This window comes from Lepisosteus platostomus, chromosome 4 (assembly GCF_059453375.1).
Source record: "Lepisosteus platostomus isolate fLepPlt1 chromosome 4, fLepPlt1.hap1, whole genome shotgun sequence".
Classification (NCBI taxonomy): Eukaryota; Metazoa; Chordata; class Actinopteri; order Semionotiformes; family Lepisosteidae; genus Lepisosteus; species Lepisosteus platostomus.
Window position 1 is genome coordinate 1,767,611 of NC_142614.1, and position 20,463 is coordinate 1,788,073.

At 43.8% G+C, this 20,463-nt stretch overlaps 3 protein-coding genes across 8 annotated transcripts in view; 2 read left to right on the forward strand and 1 right to left on the reverse strand.

Moving 5' to 3' along the window:
- clip3 (CAP-GLY domain containing linker protein 3) overlaps nt 1–7,682 on the forward strand; it is a 34,760-nt gene extending 27,078 nt beyond the window's left edge. For all 4 annotated transcript variants that reach the window (XM_088627404.1, XM_088627405.1, XM_088627406.1 and 1 more), the window contains 5 exons: nt 99–233; nt 1,497–1,620; nt 2,420–2,484; nt 3,327–3,399; nt 3,887–7,682. In XM_088627404.1, coding sequence (XP_088483530.1) covers nt 99–233; nt 1,497–1,620; nt 2,420–2,484; nt 3,327–3,399; nt 3,887–3,941 — 452 coding nt within the window. In that variant the 3' untranslated portion in view covers nt 3,942–7,682. The remainder of the gene's footprint in view (nt 1–98; nt 234–1,496; nt 1,621–2,419; nt 2,485–3,326; nt 3,400–3,886) is intronic.
- Nucleotides 7,683–8,308: 626 nt separating this feature from the next.
- On the reverse strand, nt 8,309–10,707 carry dharma. The gene is made up of 3 exons (XM_088627409.1): nt 9,877–10,707; nt 9,486–9,649; nt 8,309–9,161 (listed from the first exon to the last, which is right to left on the reverse strand). Exons 1-3 carry the CDS (start codon nt 10,175–10,177, stop codon nt 9,006–9,008), a joined length of 621 nt encoding a protein of 206 aa, XP_088483535.1. The 5' UTR covers nt 10,178–10,707; the 3' UTR covers nt 8,309–9,005.
- Nucleotides 10,708–12,061: 1,354 nt separating this feature from the next.
- Nucleotides 12,062–19,639, forward strand: alkbh6 (alkB homolog 6, nucleotide demethylase). 3 transcript variants are annotated; one of them, XM_088627422.1, is made up of 7 exons: nt 12,102–12,178; nt 12,796–12,869; nt 13,942–14,010; nt 14,577–14,637; nt 17,363–17,514; nt 17,624–17,728; nt 18,601–19,639. In XM_088627422.1, exons 2-7 carry the CDS (start codon nt 12,813–12,815, stop codon nt 18,871–18,873), a joined length of 717 nt encoding a protein of 238 aa, XP_088483548.1. In that variant the 5' UTR covers nt 12,102–12,178; nt 12,796–12,812; the 3' UTR covers nt 18,874–19,639. The 3 variants fall into 3 exon arrangements, with proteins under 3 accessions (XP_088483546.1, XP_088483548.1, XP_088483545.1); XM_088627419.1 differs by having other exon boundaries at nt 12,177–12,215; XM_088627420.1 differs by lacking the exon at nt 13,942–14,010 and having other exon boundaries at nt 12,062–12,178.
- Nucleotides 19,640–20,463: the final 824 nt, after the last annotated feature.

Here is a 20,463-nt window from a genome sequence, read left to right on the forward strand (position 1 = left end):
CTTTTTAGCAGCAGTTGCTTGTTTACTGAAGGCAGAAAAATGCTGACTTTAAAAGCAGCACATGTTCAGTTTGTTGTTGTGCCGCATTGTCTTTTCAGCTCTGCGAAAGAAATCTCTGTCAGTGGGGAGTTTGGACCCCGATGGTGTGAAGATCGAACTCGGCGATCAGGTCCTAGTGGCTGGACAGAAACAGGGGATCATTCGCTTCTACGGAAAGACAGACTTTGCTCCAGGTACAGCACATTTCTTTATTCTCAATCCATCCACTTGAAAGCTCCCAGGACTTGAAATATATCCAACCTCCACAGTCTGCACACTCCAGGCACATGTTCAGATTCGAGGGTGTATTTAAGCACTGGGTTAGGGTTATTTAAAAGGTTAGAGCACTCTGCTGCAGCTGGAAAAAGGTCTCCTATTCATTCAGAAATACTGTGTCCTGCTAGAACCAGTGTAGTGATTCACCCCCGACTCCTGGAGATGTTATGTAAACCCACGTCTTTCATGTACACAGGCGTCTGAGGAACCATCCGAGTCTTATGTGACACTTAGGGCCCCAGGGGTACCGTGGGTAGACAACGTCAGATTTTCTCTCTGGCAACCTCATTTCCGCCTGCTGTGCAGCTTGTCATCCCCATTACATGCCTGCATGGAGCCTGCTTATGTAAGACAACAGTGCTCTGGTCAGGCAGGATGCCAGGCTCGCCCTTAAGGAGTTAAGGGCAATTAAGGCGGCTTCTGCTAGCCATGGTTGAATTCCCCTTGTGCTTCAAAGTAATATTCATATTATTTTAATCAAATAAGTCAGTTGAGAACAATTTGACCTGGCTCAGTATTAAACAGAAGTCAGAGCAATGGTAGAAAGAAAAGACAAAAGAACAAATTCTAAGTAACATACCTAACATACCAGGGCAGTGTTAACAAGTGCAGATGCCGAAAGAAAAGATTTAATCTTAAATAAGAAGAGGCTCAGAACTCATTTCTGTTGCCTTTTCTTCCAAGAGAGAGACAAGATCTACAACAGTTACTAGAGTTACTACAACACAGGGTGTTGAGTCAGGTGCTCTCAATTCCTAATTCATCCAAGGATCACAGTTTTCTTTGGAAAGGAGGGTAGGGACCCACAATTTGACTTAGTAATTCAGTCCTCCACTTTCTCTAGATCCGTTCCCCCATTGCCCTTGTGGTTATCTATTTTATTTATTTATCCTGTATTGTTCTTATTTTATCACACCTTTCTTATTTTTTCTTCTTCAAGCATAAATTGACATTTATGTTGCTTTACTGTATTACTGTAGATTCCTTTACAACTGAGAGTATAAATCTTAATTTTACATAAGATTTTATTTTTACACTTGGTTTGTAAAGCACTTTGAGCAGCTATTTGTATGAAACGTGCTCTATAAATAAAGTGTATTATTATTACTTTATTATTTCTGGAAAGCTCTTGTCCACACTGTCACAGATCAGTGCCCTTACCCCTTTCCCTGTTCACCCAGGTTACTGGTTTGGTGTGGAGCTGGACAAGCCTACAGGAAAACACGATGGGTCTGTGTTTGGGGTGCGATATTTCAACTGCCTGCCGAAGCATGGCGTCTTTGCCCCCCCGTCCCGTGTGCAGAGGTAAAGGGTAACAAAGTGCTCTTCCACGCTGCCGACTGAAAGCTGGTGCAGTTCTTTCTGCACCCAATTATTTCTCTCCTGCAGTCCTCCTGCAGACTCCTGTGCAATCCAGTGTGCATTAGCGCCACCTTCCTTTTGAATTGGTATTTAAAAGTTAAAAATAACCCCTTACTTAAAAATAAAGATTCAGTAAATTTACTAATATGTATTCTAAGCTAACAAGGTTACATTTCAGGTACTTTTGCAGTGTTTCAAATTCTCTTGATTAAAATGCTTTTAGTTCACGTTGTGTTCTAGGAGTTCTTAATTCTTGTGACTCGAGTAGAAAATTATTTCAAGGCTATGATGATGAATTCCTTAAACAAATAAAGTGCTTTTTATCCTGATGTATACCAAAGCATTTTAGATATTCAAAGTAAAGAGGAGAAGTATTTTATGATTTTAATTAAGATGGAGCTTTATGTGGGTTGGATTGTATAAGAATGGTGTAATTACATTAGGACTCAATGGTTAACTGGTTTTAACACTAGAATAAACCTGTCCATGGGGAAGTGTGCCACCTACTTGTCCATCAACACCAATTACAGCAGCACCCTTGTTTTCCTTAAGGGCTCTTTGCTTACCACCATAAGTGAGAGGTCACTGACACGCTTCACTCACTGTTGTATTACATAAAACACAGCATCTGCTTATTCAGTATGTCAGAGGAGACAATACAACCTGAACACGTCGCTAAGATGTAATAAGAGGAGGAATGAAACTGTGCTGAAATTGCTTAATGCTGCTTTTTATGTTTTAGGATTGGTGGGCCCAAAGACTCACAGAGCGACAGTACACTTGTGAAGAAGGTGCACCAGGTCACTAGTAAGTATGCCAATGAGCAACATGGCAGCTCTCTTGCAAGTGTTAAAAAAAAAACTGCAAAGTGATTTTCTCAACATGAATCTCCTTTATCTGCACTAAACTATTAACAGTTGTTTTGTGCTTTCCGTCTGATTTGTAATACTTGACTACAATGTTACAATGTATCATTGTAGTTTTAAGAAGGAAGAAAGATAACAACAAAATTAGGAAAGACTCTCTGACTGAGCTATAGGTTTCCTCACAGAAAAGTATTAAATTAACTTTGTAGATTTACCAGAGTAAAAATTAATAAGCACACTTCTCTATGACCACCTCTCATGCCACACAAATCAGACAACCAGCACCTGATTCCAGTATGGGCGCCCTTACCCAACACTCACACACCTTCTCAGAATGCAGTGCAACTTTCTATGGAGCAAATATGAGAGTCACTGAGAAGGGGCAGAATGTCCTTTGGTGCTGGTATGAAATGTGTCTGCCTTACATACACAACAAAAACAGTCCTGACTTGTTCCAAGCAGCTCTTTAACTTGAAAGGCCCTGCAACATGACATGAGCCGAACCACTTGCTGATGTTTTAGCTTTTTAAGTTTCCCTGCCTTAGACAAACATTTAAGAAAAGGATTGTTTTGGCAGAATATTTCCTATAAACGACAAGAACAAGCTCCTGCAATCATATTTCCTTGTTCAGAGGCAGGGCTTGGTGATGGCAGGGAGCTCTTTGGAAAGGAAAGTTTCAGGTTTTCTGTTTTATGAAAACTCCATATATTTTTGAGTTCCTTCTTTTCCCATTTTTGCTTGTATTCTTTCCAAAATTGTTCTTCTCTTCCTGTTTATTCCAGTGTCCCAGCCCAAACGTAACTTTGCCGCAGTGAGGACACCCAAGGACATCACTTCAGAGAGCTCTATATCCAGGTATTGTTTGTAGGAATGTGATTCCACCGTTTTGAAGGTTTCAGCTTGTTTTCTACAGTTATAAGAAGGACTCAACTTTCCTAGTCATTCTCCAGCTGTTCATTATGAAGTGATCTGTTTCAGTCTCTGTTGTACTGCAGTGACAAAATTAGTTCTCATTCTCCCTGGCCATACAACAACTCTTTGTAATATAAGTCTTTCTTCAGAGCTACATAAATTCTGACTTGTATTTGATAACGGTATTTAAAACACTAAGACATGTGTTCAGTGCACTCAACAGCAAAAATGTATTTTCTAATGATTACATGGAAGCTTCAGCAACATCCAGTATCTGTAAAGCAGCTTTGCTGTTCACATTTAAACAAAAGCAAGACGCAAATACAGGAAATGGAGTTCTGAATGCAGCCATAGTGCCTGTCTTTGCAGCAGGAGAGACCAGACTGCAATGCCGGTGCTGATCTCTTCTCTCTTCTGCTGCCTTTTCCAGACTGCTGTTCTGTTGCTGGTTTCCCTGGATGCTCCGTGCGGAGATGCAGTCCTAACTGCTTGCTGTCCTCACATCCATAGGTCAACTGCTCTCTTCCTCTCAGCACCTCTTTCATTTCCGCTTTTCTCTGAGAAACCAACCAGACTGCTGCCATAATTACTACAGTAGAGAAGAAAATACCCATGGTCGCAGTCCTATAGCAAACCTAGTGCCTTGTACCTTAACTAACGTCCCGCATCCCGTTTGTTACACTAACAAAAAAGACAAAAAACTCTATACCTGTATATGATGTTTTAGTTTTATAAGTTACCTGTTCTTGACATTTCCTCTCCAGTGTTGTCTCTTAAAGTCCCTGATTGCATAACAATTTGCCAAATTAATTTATGATGTTGAAAAGCAAGCAGGACCCCAAAAAGTCTTACTCGAGGCCATGTTGGGAGTACCAGGGTCTTACTGTCCCCATCATGTGCTGCTATATATTTTTTTTTTGCTGCTAACTCTATTTCACCTGTGTTTATCATTTTATTCAGTTTTTCCACTTTCGCATGTACAGAACGTGTTAGAGAAATGTATGGTGTAAAATTATCATTTAATATTTAGGCTGCATTAATGCTTTATTAGTATTTATTTCTTTTTATGCATGTCCAAACACGGGGTGATACCCCACTAACAATAATCAATACAAATTCTGTTATTAGTACAGATATTAGCACAGGCTGAACAAACTGTGTATGCAACATCTCCATTTAGCACCTGTTAGCCCACGTTAGCAGATTGTGAGAGGGGAAGTCCCCTGGTGGGAGTTCTGTGCACCATCTCCCTTCTTCCTAGCTGGGTGGTCTTCTCTCGGGTCTTAAGCCAAAAGTGTTATACACATGAGTCGGGGGAATGGGATAGTCCCTGTGTCGTTTCAATCTGAGTGAATGTGGCAGCTACCATGACTGTATTGGCAAACTGATTAACTTAGCAAAGGAGACGTCCATTTCCCAAAATCAAACATATACTGTATGTAACTGTCTCCTTGGAGACCAACCTGGACCACTGCCTAATTTGCAAAGCAAGAATGCCTTGGAGATGGAGGCCCGTCACTCCAGGGCCCCAGACAACTATCTTACTGCATGAGATCAGAAGCCGCCTTACTGCGCAAACAGAGCTACAGTTCGTTCAGAACAATATGATCTAGAGTACAGAAAGGCAGTAGAGTGAAAATCAGACAGTCAGTTGCTAGAAATGTAGCCTGTAGCCAGACCTAACGCTAGGCCACACTAGGCTGATAAGAGGGAGGAATGAGAAGTTACTTTGTGGACTGAATTAAGACAGAAATTCTGAGAGGCCAGACTGTACAAATCCAGAGTGGAATTTATTTAGCCCTAGTCTTATGAACAGTGCTAGGAGATCTTTCATGACCGAGTAGTCAGTGCCTTGGTTTAAGGTTGTATTCAAAGAGCAGTACCTCCTACAGCACAGTGTTCCCTGTCATCAATCTAGGCCATTTGTCCAGTGGAAGAGCACCACCTACTGGTCCACCCCAACACCACTCACAGCTGGAATTGTAGTTGTATATATAGAAATTTCAGCCAACCTCAGTTCATCTTCCTGTATCATGCTTACATATTTTGTCCATATATGGTCATACAAATGCCACAAAAGCCAAAAAAAAATCAGACAATGAACATAACTTAAAAACATCAAATGTTTCATCACCAAGGCTTTGCCTAATAGCTCTTCCTTGGTTCTAACCACAGATCACACTTAATGGACTTCAGTTTCAAAAAGCTGAAAACAAAAACATCTTAAAGACACCTTACTTACAGAATCTAGTGGGCACATGATTATGGAAAATTACAAATTTACAAAACAAGTCAAACTGCAGCAGCTTTCAAGCACGTTAAGGCACAGGAGTCGCAGTGGAGCTCAGGGCGAGGGCAGCAGGTTGGAAACGTGAGTTTCCTTCCAGTTTCCAAACACAACCATAATATTACACGAATACACGTCACTGAAAAACTGCACAGCGCTTTTCACCATAATATAAAGTCGATTACTACTAAAAATAGCTACCGTTAAAAAGAAAAAAAAACACATGAAATTGAATCGGACTTGATTTGAAAGTTTGTTTGTGTTTGTTTTTGCTTTCCTTCATAACGAGAAGATACAGATATACTTTCTTTTCACCTGAGCGGACGTTAGATAGTCAACGGTAAGAATAGTACCGCTGAAGTAACATCTACTTTCACCGCCCAAGTGGTTTTTTTTTTGCGTGTCTCAGTAAACAGACTTCGCAGACTTGAAGTAACACACGCCTGAAATTTAGGAAACTTAACACTTCAGAACAAAATGTCGTGTCTTACCGCAATATTGTTAACTGCTACAGGATACACGGAGGCTGGCGGCGCTGCTCTCCCGCAACGGCTAAACTGGCAGCTTCGCGTAACACAGCCAAAACACAGAAACAGACATCTCAACCCTCTGAAACCGCTTTTCTTCACACTACCTGAGAGGAGACTTTACGTTAATTCTTCTCCGATAAAAGTGTTAAAATCGATCAACGTCCAGCCGTTAAATTCCGTTTTTTCTCTCTCTCTCTCGCGCGACCAGACCCTGCCCCGCCTTCACACACGTGCATGGATTTTGCCTCGCGGAGTAGCCAAATCCCCCTCGTGCCAAACTTCTGCCGGTTGACGTCACTCAGCCCCGCCCGCACAGCTCAGCCAATGATGATTGACGATTCCGTCACCGAAGTCCCACCACTTGTCGCGAGAACTAAATTCGAGACGAGTAAACTACCGAGACAGTGAACGACCTGCTGCACAGCTTGCTTATCATGCCGCAGTGATGGGCGTTTGTGACTGTAGGAGAAAACAATATTGTAAACAAAACTATAAACATTTTTCAGTCCACTACCTTCAAAAGACCAGCGAACACGTTTTAGTCACGTTTCATGTTGTTTAATATGCGGAGAGGATAAACCCGCTAGTTGCAGCTAAGTGTGCGTCTCGCCGCGCTACCCCGCCGTGTTAATTTTGCTGCCTGTGACCTACGGTTTCGTTACCCCGCTCGGAAGCCCCTGTAAATCATAAAACGAGCGCTTTGCGGGCTGCCGTTTTCAATCCTTGCATTTCACTGCAGTAAAATCGAACGGAAATAAGTGAACGGACGTTCATGTAAATAGATCATTTTTCTCTGCACTTCAAGTGGTTTGTCTTTCGGTTGTTCGTATCCTAACTGCAGACAGCTTAGACTGCGCCGGAACTGACGATACAAACATGTAACACAAACTGTCGATGCTTCTCCGTGTATGTAGTGGAACACTCTCCTTGCGTTATACAGCGACGACTGTAAGTCTTGTTCTGTTGAGGAGATAGAATAGACCTGTCTTTGTGCTCTGAAAGTGACTTCCGTTACCATAAACCACCGTAACGTGTGCGGTATCTGACTACCGTTTGCTTAGTCGGTAATACGGACTTGAACTTTTATTTTCTTTAGTGAAATGTTTTAGCTGTTTCACAAAGTGTACTTTTTATGTTATTTTATTATCTCCAAGGAGATGGCAGACTTCCATGTTTGTTTTCTCATTCTCAGCTCTCACTGTTAAATAGACAGATTGTGGGGATTGTACAACCAATACTGATGTCTTTGACTTTATTAAGGAATTGTAAACTGTTGCATGCTCTTTCAGCTTTTTTTTTAAAGATTGTTTTATTTTTATTTTAAAAGTTGTATTTTAGCATGGAGATATTCATTAATACTAATACCACTACTATGACAAATAAAAATAATTTGATGTGTTTTATAAGTCCACCTGTCCTCAACTCATTTTCTCTTCCTTGTTTTGACCTCACAGGAATATGGAAATAGCTTAAGGATACCACATTCGGAATACTTCTGCTTAGTTCTGAAAGATATGTGCAGTGCAACAATCAAATTGATCTGCATATGCATGTGAAATACTACCAAGGCCATCATTTTGTAAATATGAATGAAGAGATTGGACAACAGAGCCTGCTATTGCTCAATATACACTCTGCATTAGCACAGATACAGTGTTTACCTTCAATACACTATTGGGACTCAATTGAGGCAGGGGCCGGATGTCTTCTGCTTTTTATTCCGACATGAGTAGCCAATTAAACAATTAAACCCAATTATTTTCCTACACAGACAGATATAGGATTTTACCGTTGGTTACTCAAGCCTTTCGCTTTGTTAAAAGCACAGCGAGCTGGGAGGCTATTGGGAACCTGGTTAGAGGAACTGCAGCTCTGTGGTTAACTGTCTGGACAGACCCACTGTGCAACGGAGAGCTCAGGTAGACCAAAAACACCAACTCCAGGAGCTCCAGGAGCTGATCCAGCGGGGGACTGGAGACCTAGTTCTTCTTCAAAGACCACCTGTTCAAAGCACAGCTGGGGCACTTACAGTAGGTCTTGGTATAAAGAAAATAACTTTAATACAACAACACATTTATGGTATGCACTTTTTTTAAAAAAAATGCTTTTACACCTTTGGAAAACACAGTACACAACAACCACAATGGCCACGTGAGAGAAAGAATAAATACAGTTATTTTATGCTCAGAGATCATGCTCAGCATTAGATACAAAAATTCAAGTGGACGGTTCTGAAGGTAAATGGACTGGCAGGCGCAGCACAAAAACTGCTTTCTGTTCTTATTTTGAAAAAAAATGTTTAAAATCCTTGTAAGAGTCAGAACATTACCCTTGCACAATGAAAGAAGCCAGAACAAGCCAGAATATACCAATTTCTTAAATGTTCGTAGTACAATAGTACTCCCACACATGTCTAATTTATGTTTTTTGGGTACTTTTTGTCAAGTAAATGCTCTTTGTCAAGAACTCCGTTTTATTTTAAGTCCACGAGCTAAATTTAACCACGCAAATTTTGCATGGTTGCCTTTTTTTTTTACTTATTCTATTGATAGCTGCCAATTCGCAAAAGGCGCCGCAGAATTTTTCATTGAAAAAAATATGTTCTGCATAAGAACCTTGCGTTTCCGAATACCATTACTCCTTTTTGCCCTGCCTGTGTGGACATTGCTATGGCCACAAGCAGCCCGATTCCTCTTGGGTCGAGTCCACAGCGGTGTCTCTGAGCACCTTCTTTAAGTCTGAGAGAGTCCCGGATGGTTCTCCTTGTCGGACCGCAGACCAGGAGGCCCGGGGGGGCTCTGTGCCGACGCTGCCCCCGCCGGCTCGCCGCTGGGTTTCTGGCTGTGCCCCTGTCTCTTCTTTCTGGCGCGACGATTCTTGAACCAGACCTAAAGGCGGAAGACAAGTCGCGCGTCAGACGCTGCCCTGCCCTTCCTGACACTGCAGCGGGTGTCTTGCCGTCGGCCGCGTCACTGCGGTGACACGGGACAGCCCAGCCGGACTGCGCCTGGAAAAACGGCGCGCTGTTTGAAACGTGCGCAGGCCTGGGCTTCCCCGGTTACCGGTTAAGAGTTTTGAAAAGTCGCGATGCGTATCTAATAAACATCATTAAAACACCACGAATGGGTTATTAAAAACGACAGTCTACAGATAATGTAAAAAAGCCCTTCGTGAAAAAAACCTAAGCGGTTCGCAGAGTTGGTTTTCCTCACCCGCACAGCTTCTTCCGAAAGGCCCAGTCGCCTCGCCAGCTCCTCCCGCTCCTGCGGGCTGGGGTAGTCGGCCCGACCGAAGACGCGCTCCAGCTGCTCGGTCTGGCTGCGGGTGAACACCGTGCGCCACCGCCGCCGCTGCTTGCCGCCGCCGAGGTCGCCGTCTGAGGAGGGAGAGAGGACAGAGGTCAACGGTTGCACACCCGAGTGGTTTGCACGGAGAAAGCGCCGTCGGTCTTGCATTCATTGCTAACATGTGCCCTGTTTTCGTGCACGATTTAAGCTTTTTCACGGGAGACCGCCCTGTTTTGTGAACACGGGTCTAGCCGGTTGAAGATTATTGGATTGTAAGGCGTGTATGAATCACCACGGTGGCCGTGCCGCCTCTTACCGGCTGGGCCAGCTGTCGCGCCGGAGTCCGGCAGCGCGTAGCTCCACGATCCGTATCCCGCGTAGCTCCCGCAGTGGCACACGCTGTAGCCCGATCCATATGGGCACCCACGCTGGAAAGAAGAGAGGGGGAGACCCGAGTCGTACCAGCGAGGGTACCCGCCGCCGGTAGCGGGACCTGGACCGAGCCCGGGACCGGCCGCGCGCTGCAGAGCTGGCGGGCAGCACGTGCCGCCGGGGGCCGCAGGCGCCGGAGACAGAATATTGTCGATGGTGAAGCCGAAAGACCGGATGATTTCCATGTTAGCCAACGTCGTTTAGCGCAAAATAAATCAATGTGGGTTAAAATAAATGAGTCCTCGGTTGCTCAACAAAGTAATCGGCCTGTCGTCCGTTTTGTCCTTAAAATGCGTGGTCTTGCGTCGTTTCGCACCCGATGTTTACGGCTCATCTAAAGCACAAATTGAGGAAAATCGCGATTTATCGTTCGCCCTGTCCTCTTGGAAGCAGTTCTGAAGAGAACTTCACCCCTCGTCTGAATTTGTACCCTCCCAGCCGGGCTGCGATCATGCAGTACACAAATAATCAGACACCTGATTGAATCCCATTACCACGCCTGTGGCGGTGCGGCAGGTCAATGTCCCAGCTAACGCGTCTGGGGGACTGGGAAGCGCTCATCGCCGAACGACGCCGCACGGAACGGAAGCGTATTTGAAGTGTCTGGTCCAAACACCAAACACACTTTTATTCCGAGATAAAAGATAAAAGAGAACGTCCGTGTTTGCAGATTTAAGAGACCTCCTCTCGGATAGATTAAAAAAGCGTTCGAGTTTGTCGTTCAGTATGACTCTTACAAGGTGTAAACGTTTTGTGACGCACAGCCCCCTCGACACGTCTGTGAGGCTTGAGGACAACGGCTGCAACACACCTGGAAAGGGTTGTGGGTTCAGAAAGACACTTGTGAAGTGTGTTTCTTTCTTAGGCAAAAGAAAAAATCGAATTACATACTTCAATACAGCTGAACGCAGCAGTGACCAGGGCCCAGACAAATACATTTTCACTATCAGGTGATGCAGAGTTTACTGTAAGATCATTTTTCAACAGCGTATATATGAGTCCCATCATACAGTATGTGTATGTAGCAACATTTGTCATTCACTGATTGCACAGTTCTGTTGTCTGATATGTGTTATTGTTATTGCACAAAAAGAATCAGGTCTGAGCTAGTGACCGGCTGACATTTATTTGCCCTGAGATCTGGCAGACACTTATTTGTGAACTACTTATCTTGTGGCCACAGTCTATCTGGCAGCAAGTCTCAGCAGCAGCTTATCTCAAATGTATCACTGCCCTGGAATCAGTCCTGAAAAGAGTGTCCAGCATCATTTCCTGTTCTGCATCTTTTTGAGTCTTGAACAGAGAGGATTGTGTGGGTCCCTGATCCTGTTATCAAAATCCTCAAAGACAAGTCAATGGACACAGGAACAAGTAATTGGTTTATTCCCTGCTGAAAAGAGAAGAGTGAAAACACAACGTTTGGGCTGTGAAGCCTTCTTCAGAGGGACACACGGGGACACAGGGACTCATGGACACAGTCAAGCCAGTGAATCACAACCATGGGGCACAAAAGAACAATATGGGATGTGCATTTAGAAGAGAAAATAGGAGATTATTTTTACACAAAGTGTTGTGGCAGTAGTGTGGAGCCCAGCCATAACAGTCACACATGGAGCTGAATCATGGTCTCTTTTTATACAGGTCAATATCATATGGGTTGCCACGGCCCAACTGGGAAAAGTGGCTAAACCAGGGTTTCCCAGTTCTGATCCTGGAGGAACCCAAAGCTACTGGTTTAACTGAAGTATTAATTGACTCAATAAAATAATTAATTACAACTGTTTGCTTTCAGCTCTTAAATTTTTTTGACGTTACCTTTTAGGGATTACATTTCGTTAAAAAAAATACCAGTCGCAAACATTCAGTCAGGCCACTCGTTAGTTTAGCTAAGGCTTTGATTTAGATTTTTAAATTGGGCTTGAACGCACACCAGCAGGTCTGAAGACCTCTAGCACAACGATCAGGGTAATTGCATTTCAAGCGTTATACCGTAAACGACCACCGGGGGGGGCAGTGTTCCAGACCTGCAGAGCTTGCTGTTGGGGCGGTGCTGTTTGCGCTAAGCGCCGCCTTCTCCGCAAATCTCAATTGGTTAGCAGCAGGACTTCGTCCGCTCCGATTGGCTGGCGCTGCTGTCTGTCTCGCACACCCGGAAGTGCGTGGTGCTCCGCCGTACAGTAACGCAGGTAGAACTGTATAAGCATTTAGTTTCTCACGATTAATGTAAATGCGTGTAAATTGTCATTTATTTCTATCTTAATCGTTTTTTTCTGTTTAGGAAATTATCATTTTCTGCTTTCTTCACATATCCTTGATTTCGTGGTCGCGCTCATATCTGGGTCCTGATCTATAGCCGGGGGATTTTTCAATAAATTAGGTTTTATAAAATACTCAGGTGTCTGAATAGTTTCGCAAGGCATGTCTCCGGATTTATTATTCACGGCGACACAATTACACTTCTTCATTATACAGCAGTGTTTAGTTTTCCGAAGCACTATGACACAGAAGAGTTGTGGTGACGCTAAGCGAGGTTGGAGGGCATATCGCAGATTGAAAATTTGTTCAAGACATTTTACGTTTCATTAACGATGCGAGGAATGTCCCTTTCTGCTTCGAGTCACCCCAAACAAACTAGCATTAGATATTTAAATGACTTGGTGCTGCACACATCTGTCACCGAAACTGAAAATAGGCTGTTGACCTCACCTGGAATGGTGTTAAAAAACAACAACAAATTGAACTGAACACATTGTAAAAATATTTTTACGTGTGTTGCTGTTTACTAAACGTGTTTGATTGGCAGATGCCGGCGGCAGCATCATGGAAGAGCCCCAGTCTCATGTCCTGAAGGAGCTGGAGTCGTACACTGTGAAGGAGGTAGGAGGATTCGCCAGGCTTTTTCAGTCAATATCTTTCGCCCCCGACACAGGAACCAGGTTGGGAATTTTCAGAGCCCCTTCTGTCGGGCCAGATGGCTCTGATATTAACTCGATATGGAGACCTCCTTCGGCGCTTGAGCAAACTCACAGTAACATCAAGAACACGCGCATTTCGAAGGCGATCGACATTAATCTTCCCACATTTAATTCTGATATATATATATGCAAATCCAATATCCCCCACCGGAGCTGAGAGTGCGTAGGAAGAGATGACGCTTTTAATTTCTGCATAAAATTTCCACGGTCCATCTTGCCGACACTTATTTCAGTAATAATTCTAGCGGTGTATCCTCATCTTGAATAAGTGCAGGGCTGTAAGTATACGAATAACAGAGAAAGGTAGCCACGAAGCGGCAGTGTTGTATCACACTTGACCCGACCTGACTGTTTTTCTACGGGGGAAGCAATTTTGAATGGTTTGACAACGACCATAAACTATGCTTTTATTTTAGGTGAAAAATAGTGTTTAACACCAAAACTTACCGTAGCTGTTTAAATCTCTTTAAGGAGCAGTAACCCCCAACAAGAACACACCAAGACATACCGCAGCACAGGTTCTGCATGTTACATTCACAAATGACTGTGTTTCCAGAACTGCGTCAAGTATTGTATTTTTGCCATCAAAGGGCTAGTGATGGGGTGAGGTTGGACGTCAGTAGCTCACAGAGCCCCTTGCCTGTTAGAAGCCTGGAAACACGGGCGGAGGTGCGAGTGATCTGGGAGGCGAGGTTGTGTCTGAGGTCATGAAATGCTCGTTTCTTCACCTGTGGTGTCTAGGGGCCACTTCTCCCAGGCCCATGAAGCGCCAGTACTACCACATCAGGCTTTTAGCAGAATTACTTGAATCATTTCTAATCAGTAATAACAATTACTGGTCATCTTACAGGTTTTAACTTTGTTATGCAACAAATCTCAGGCACTTTGATTTGTTACTGTCAGCGGAGGCTTGTAGACGAAAACCTTCGCATGTTTATCTGTAACACTTATTGTCCTTTTTTCTTTGATCTCAGGCCCCTCCGACTGTTTACTATGTCCCTGGGTTTATAACGGAAACGGAGGAGGCCTACCTCTTGCAGCAGGTCAGATGCGAGGGCGTTGGTTGACTGAAATGATGCACTGAGCGCAGTCAGTCACCTTTCGAAAGAGCCCAGACAGCTTGTACAGCTCTACAACAATGACTTGATAAGAGAATAAACAGGGCAGAATGTAAAAGCTTGGATTATCCTGTTGCAAAAACTAAAAATAAAGATTTTTAATGCTCCCAGTACTAGACTTCATACAAAGAAAAAAAAAAAGGGGAACCGTTTAAAGATGGAAAATATCAACTGAGAGCAACTCGGATATTTCTCACCACTCACTCTGCAAGCCTCTAATGAAAATAAAAGCTCTCTGATGAGCTGCAACTCTTAGGATAACTTGTCAAGTTGAAATGACATCTTTAAGCTAAAAAGAAGTATGTGATGTTGAGCTTTCTATTCCCTGCTGTGATATAGTGTAGCAGAACACATATTTGCTTGCAACCAAATTTGGAAATAGTTTTGTTCTCTCTGGATTGGAAAGGAGCTGTTATCTACACTGGTATTGCTCTGTGGTAGTCCAGGGTATCTGAAAATGTGATGCCCACTCTTATCTTTCTGCTCCTTAGGTATACAAAGCCCCCAAACCCAAATGGACCCAACTGTCGGGCAGACGGCTGCAGAACTGGGGTATCGTATCACAGTGAAACACTTCTGAATTTCCAGAGAAACGTCTCTCCATGGGACTTTGGAATGAGCTATTCTACAAATCCCTTTTTATTCGAAAATACGGCTATTTTAGCCTCTTGGTTGTATAAATGGGTACAGTGTTAATGACAAGGAACATCTGACAGCCGGGTCAATCAGATGTGATTGATAAGTGTGATGGATTAGTTGGTACAGCAGTTCAAGTTATTGCGATCAGGTTTCTGAAAACTCTGATCGTTGTGAATTAATTATTGTTAAATGTCAAGCCTGGTTGATTTTCACCCCTATCAGGTTATTAATAACATTGAAAGTTGTTAGAATAGTAGAAAATAGTCAAGAAAGCCTCTGAGAAAAGTGTTGATGCTCTTAACATACATTTAACGTGACTCCTCATTTAATCTTCAATCGATTTTAATTCTAGATTTTTGCACGAAGTACATGTTCTCTCTTTAGCTGTGTACCGTTAAAAGGTCACTCCTGCACATTTCACCAAGATAATATGCAAACCAGAGTAAACCGCGCCTACAGGACCGAGTACAGAAATCATCTGTGAAGGCCAAGATAGCAGACAGAGCAGTGGCCAGTCCTGCTTTCTCTCATGTCTTGGGTCCTGGGTTCAATTCTGGACTAGAGTGACTACTGTGTGGAGTTTGCAGGTTCTACATGTCTTTGGGTTTTCACTGATTCCCTTGGATCCTTTAAATCCTTTAATTCTTATCGGTTAATGGGCCCTGTGTGTGGGCCCTGCAGGGAACCAGTGTCCTGTCCAGGGTGTGTGTGGGCCCTGCGGTGGACCGGTGTCCCATCTGGGGCGTGTGTGGGCCCTGCGGTGGACCGGTTTCCCCTCCAGGGTGTGTGTGGCCCTGCGGTGGACTTGTGCCCCCTGTAGGTTGCTGTACCTCCTTGCACCCTGTGCCTCATCATGCAGATAATGGATGGCCAGGAAGGCCAATATCCAAGCATATCTGGGATCTGTCCAAATGTCATTACAGCATTTGCTTTCACCTTAGAATTTAATGACGACATACTGGTCATTTACTTTGATGTGTTTAAGATGTCTTTTCAATGAAATGTCTAAAAAGACCTGTGCGAATTGAAATTTCTAAAGATTAATTTAAGTAGCAAAGATCTGTGTGGCAGACAGGACGTGGCTCATCAAAATTCCTGTCTACTAGGGCATCCATCCATTCACCACCAAAAGGAAAAGTCCTGGAATGACATGAAAGCGTCTGTCTGTGACTGGTGACTGACGCACTCTTAATTTGGATTCACAGGTGTGACTCAGATACACATGTCCTTTATGGTAATTTAGGTTGAATGTGTATTGCCCCAGGGCACTCTCAAACTTTAGTTGAGCATGGTACAATAGGGGCAGTTCATGCACAGGAATCCTGTCTGGGGGAGCTGGTGAAAGAAGCTTTTGTTTTCTTAGGAAATGCCTTTTGGAAAAGACAGTTGCCACTTTGTTACTGTGTGTATTTAATCATGATCCGGTGTCCAAGCCTTAAGTTTTAGAAGACATCAAAAAGAGTAAGCAGGACACTTTCCAACCTTAAATGGTTTCCCCTTAGAGTCTGGTTGTGATGTTAACACTGTGTTACAGAGAGTGCAGAGAAATTTCCTGTTTCACATCTGTTCTCCTTACTTAAGATGGACTTTTGCAAAGTGCTCAGAGTTCCGCCTTATTCAGAAGATCGTATTCCTGTGCTATTTTTAATAGTCTTTCTTTTATACAGCTTAATCGCCACAGTAGTCATTGTGGTGATTAATATGAGCTTTCTCTTGAAGCAGATTTTAATGGAGTCGATTCAAAGCACCTTCACCAGAACCTGATGAGCTCTTATCTGTAGGTTTGCATAGTGAAGGGCTTAAAAAAAGATATAGTGCAGACAAATCTGCCTTTTCTATATCTTGGATTCTTTTCAAATGAAAGATGTGATTCTTAACAATGTCAAGACATCTTTGCAACACTGCTGTCCTAAATCAAGTCTCGGCTACTGCTCCCCAGCTTTTAGAACATAACAGACCTCTGGGGTTTATTGAACACTTTTACCCAAACTAGTTCACAAGTTACCCAAAAAAACATCTTCCAAAGATCCAAATATGGAACTAAAAGCATCAGCCTTCCATTTGTGTTTTTAAATCATTGCAGTTTGATTTACCCCTTAAACTTACAATGTTTATTTTAAATTTTGCATTGAAAATGTCTTTTATTAACCGGATTCCTTCTATAAGCCAACTAGAGGCCACTGATTTGCAACATGTGAGAAAGGAAGCTCACATAAAGATGAGTCTTTGAGACTTTGAATAGGAAAGTAATAAGAGCTGCAGTTTCTTGTGTATAAGGCAAGGCCCTATGCTGGATAAGGGTCTGTTGTAACTCCTATGCCGAGATAGACAATTTAAGTTAATATTAAAAACCTGTTGCTTTTTTGCATCATACATGAGCCTGCTGTGCAGTGGGAGTCTTATTTTTATTCTGATGGAACACATCCCAGACAGGAAGGAAAATCTGTTCCCTGTTTTCACACAAAGGGTTGTGGGTGTCTGGAACAAGCTGCAAAGCCATGTTGTAAAAGCCAGAACCCCGACTGCTTTCAGGAAACAATGACAAGATCCAGGGATCAAAGATCTACTAGCAACCAAACAAGCCTGATGTGCCGAACGTCCTGCTCTGGTTGGTAATCCTTCTCCTGTTGTGATCCAGGAGGGCTGCCTCATCCGAAGGGAATGCTGGTGGAAGAACTTCCCGACTGGCTGAAAACGTACGCCAATAAAATCTCCGCCCTTGGGGCATTTTCCAGAAAGACGGCCAACCACGTCCTGGTGAACGAATACAAACCAGGAGAAGGGATAATGGTAATGTGCAGAGCTCATTTGCCAAACCAACACGTTGGTGTGCTAGAAAAATGGGTTCATGTGGGGTGACGGGGTGCTAATGTGCACCTATCTGTTTTTTTCCTTCCAGCCTCATGAAGATGGACCCCTCTACTTCCCCACAGTGACAACCATCAGCCTGGGATCCCACACTCTCCTGGATTTCTACCGGCCCATTAGCACAGCGCAGGAGCAGGTCAGTGCCAACAGGGGGAGCCATAGGCCATATGCACTGCCACAGGCAAGTCATGCATATCCAGTTTACAGTGCACCGAAGAATAAGTTCAAGTTTATTGTCATTATACTCACACAGGTATATGGTCTAACGAAATGCTATTTAGCTAGCTCTCAGATGGTAAGTAGTACAAAAAAACAACAACTATACAATCATATAAGAAAAGAAAGACGGAGACAACAGGCAGTGTGCAAAAACAACAGTAACAGGTAATGTGCAAAACAACATCAGTTGTGCAAAATCATACATCAACAGAATGAAATAAAGGATAGAAAATTATGGGGAGTGAACTTCTTGACGTGAGGTGGAGGTAGATTTCAGTGTGTGTTTGAGTTTTGATGAAGAGAGAAGGCACTGTGAGGATTCAGATCGTAGGTAAGAGAGGCTGGGAGTAAAAACTGTCTCTGAGTCTGGTGGTCCCGGCCCGAATGCTCCAGTACCGTTTTCCAGATGGTAGAGGGTCAAACAGTCTGTAGCTGGGTTGTGTGGGGTCTTTGATGATGCTTAGAGCTTGCCTCAAGCACCATCTGTGATAAATTCCAGTAGCGTTATTGGAATAATAATGGTGCTGATAAACAAGGTGTGTGTAATTAAACTGGGGAGGCCATGCATGGGAAAATCAGACTGCATCCTTTACAAGATTGTTTTGTGGATTTAAAGCGTTCAAAGACTTTTTTTAGGATTTCTATTTCTAAGACCAAAAAGCTTGATATGGGCTTGGCATCCTTAAAGTAAGCAGAATCCAACAGGGATGTTGGCAGCACAGCAGGGAATGGGGGTAACAGGACAGGAACAGCCAGGGGGCTCGGCTGACTCTGCGTTGCTCCCCCCAGGAGGGAGTCCCGCAGACGGAGGAGAACCGCTACCTCCTGTCCCTGCTGGTGGAGCCGCGGAGCCTGCTGGTCCTGCGGGACGACATGTACACGCGCTTCCTGCACGGCGTCCGCGGCGTGGCGCGGGACACCGTCACCGAGAGCGTGGCCAACCTGCGGGCCGTGTCGGCCGAGCTGGGGGACAGCCTGAGCAGGGGGACCCGGGTCTCTCTGACCATCCGGCACGTTCCCAGAGTGCTCAAGACGGGCCTGCTGCTGGGGAGGAGGAAATGACACCGGCGCAGCACCCCCAACACTCGTGCGCTGGACAGGGTCCTGCAACGGGGGGGCAGTTTCATGGAGGCCGAGACAGACGGGTGACCTTCTGGCTGAAGCGGACAGTCGGTTCCACACACGGACTGCAGCGAGAGCCGCAGTGGAAACAGAGGAGCGACGAGTGGAGCCCAACACCGACAAGAACCGACAAGCCTGCCGAACAGAAAGCTTAGAAAAACCTGAACTCAGATTTCTTGGCCTTGACCGCTGAAGCAGTGCTGAAACATGTCCTGTTAGATTTATGGTTTTGGTTAAGTAATAATGATCCAGACGGGCAGTAAATGGTGCAGTCTGTACAGAGCTTCTTCTCTCTGTCAATCCCTCAGTAATCCACTTGGACTGGGAGTTTAAATCTGGACCTCGAGTATCAGCCTGCTGGAGTGTATACACACGGCTGCCAGGCTGGAAAATGAAAACTGCGCAAGAGCTGAGGCGTGTTCTAACTAACAGTCTTGACACTGAGACTACATGGGTGTGGCACAACACCAAGAACAAAATGGAGCAGACACAAACACTGCAGTATATGTTTGCTCGTCCTTACACATCAACTGATCGTTCAAAAGTGCAAAAGTGTTGTGAGAAATCTTGACAGTGCCCCATTACATCTGTGGAGTGCTTGCTTTAATGTATCCAAGCCATGTAGGTTGCCTACAGACTGCCTTGGCTCCTGGGGGTCTGTTCTGCCTTTAATAAAAGAAGTGGTCACACTGTTTCCATTAACAAATTTTACACTTAGCCCTCATTTCCTTTTGTCCTTTTTGATTACAGAAACCTAAAAAAAAACTGAATTTAGAAAGTTTTAACATAGTGTTACAATTCCATTATCTGTCTGTCATCATCAATTCTGTCATTTTAAGGTTCAGTTCTTTAACTGATTTCACAAAGCCACAGTACATGCAAGACTTGCCCTATACTGCAATTCACATATCAATCTCAAGTCCACAGAGACAGTGCATCTGGTAAGGTTTTACAGTGACAGACATTGCATTTTACAATTCTCTGCCTTCACTAATAGTAAATACAGTAAGTGTTAATCTATTTACTCTGCGTATTTAACAATCATTTATCTTAGGATTTGGGAGTTGCATTTTGTTGTGCTTTTGGCAATTTAAGAAAGGGTGTGAATACTTTTGTAGCTCCATGAGAGTTGACTTCACTCGGTATTGAATTACAAACAGAATTTGGAGTATATATAGAGTAAGAGATCAGTACAGATATATACAGTAACTTTAAGACTGCTTACTCCAGTGTATAAAGATAGATGTAATGAATGATACACTCATACATTAACACCCTTTGTTTTCTATAGTCCTGGCAAATAGAAGAGATGGTTTCTCATCTGCGATGCAGAACTTTGCAGGCACAGCCTTTCTGGAGTACACAGCAGAGCAAGGCAGGGACGCTCTGCAGTATCGTGCCCCCGGCGCTGATGAACGCCGTTATCCGAGGAAGCTTTGCTGCTCGTTAGTGTTTTCCCTCGCACAGCCTCTACACTTCATCTCAAAGGAAATTGCTGTTTTTTTTTAATTCTAACTTTTGTTAACAGCC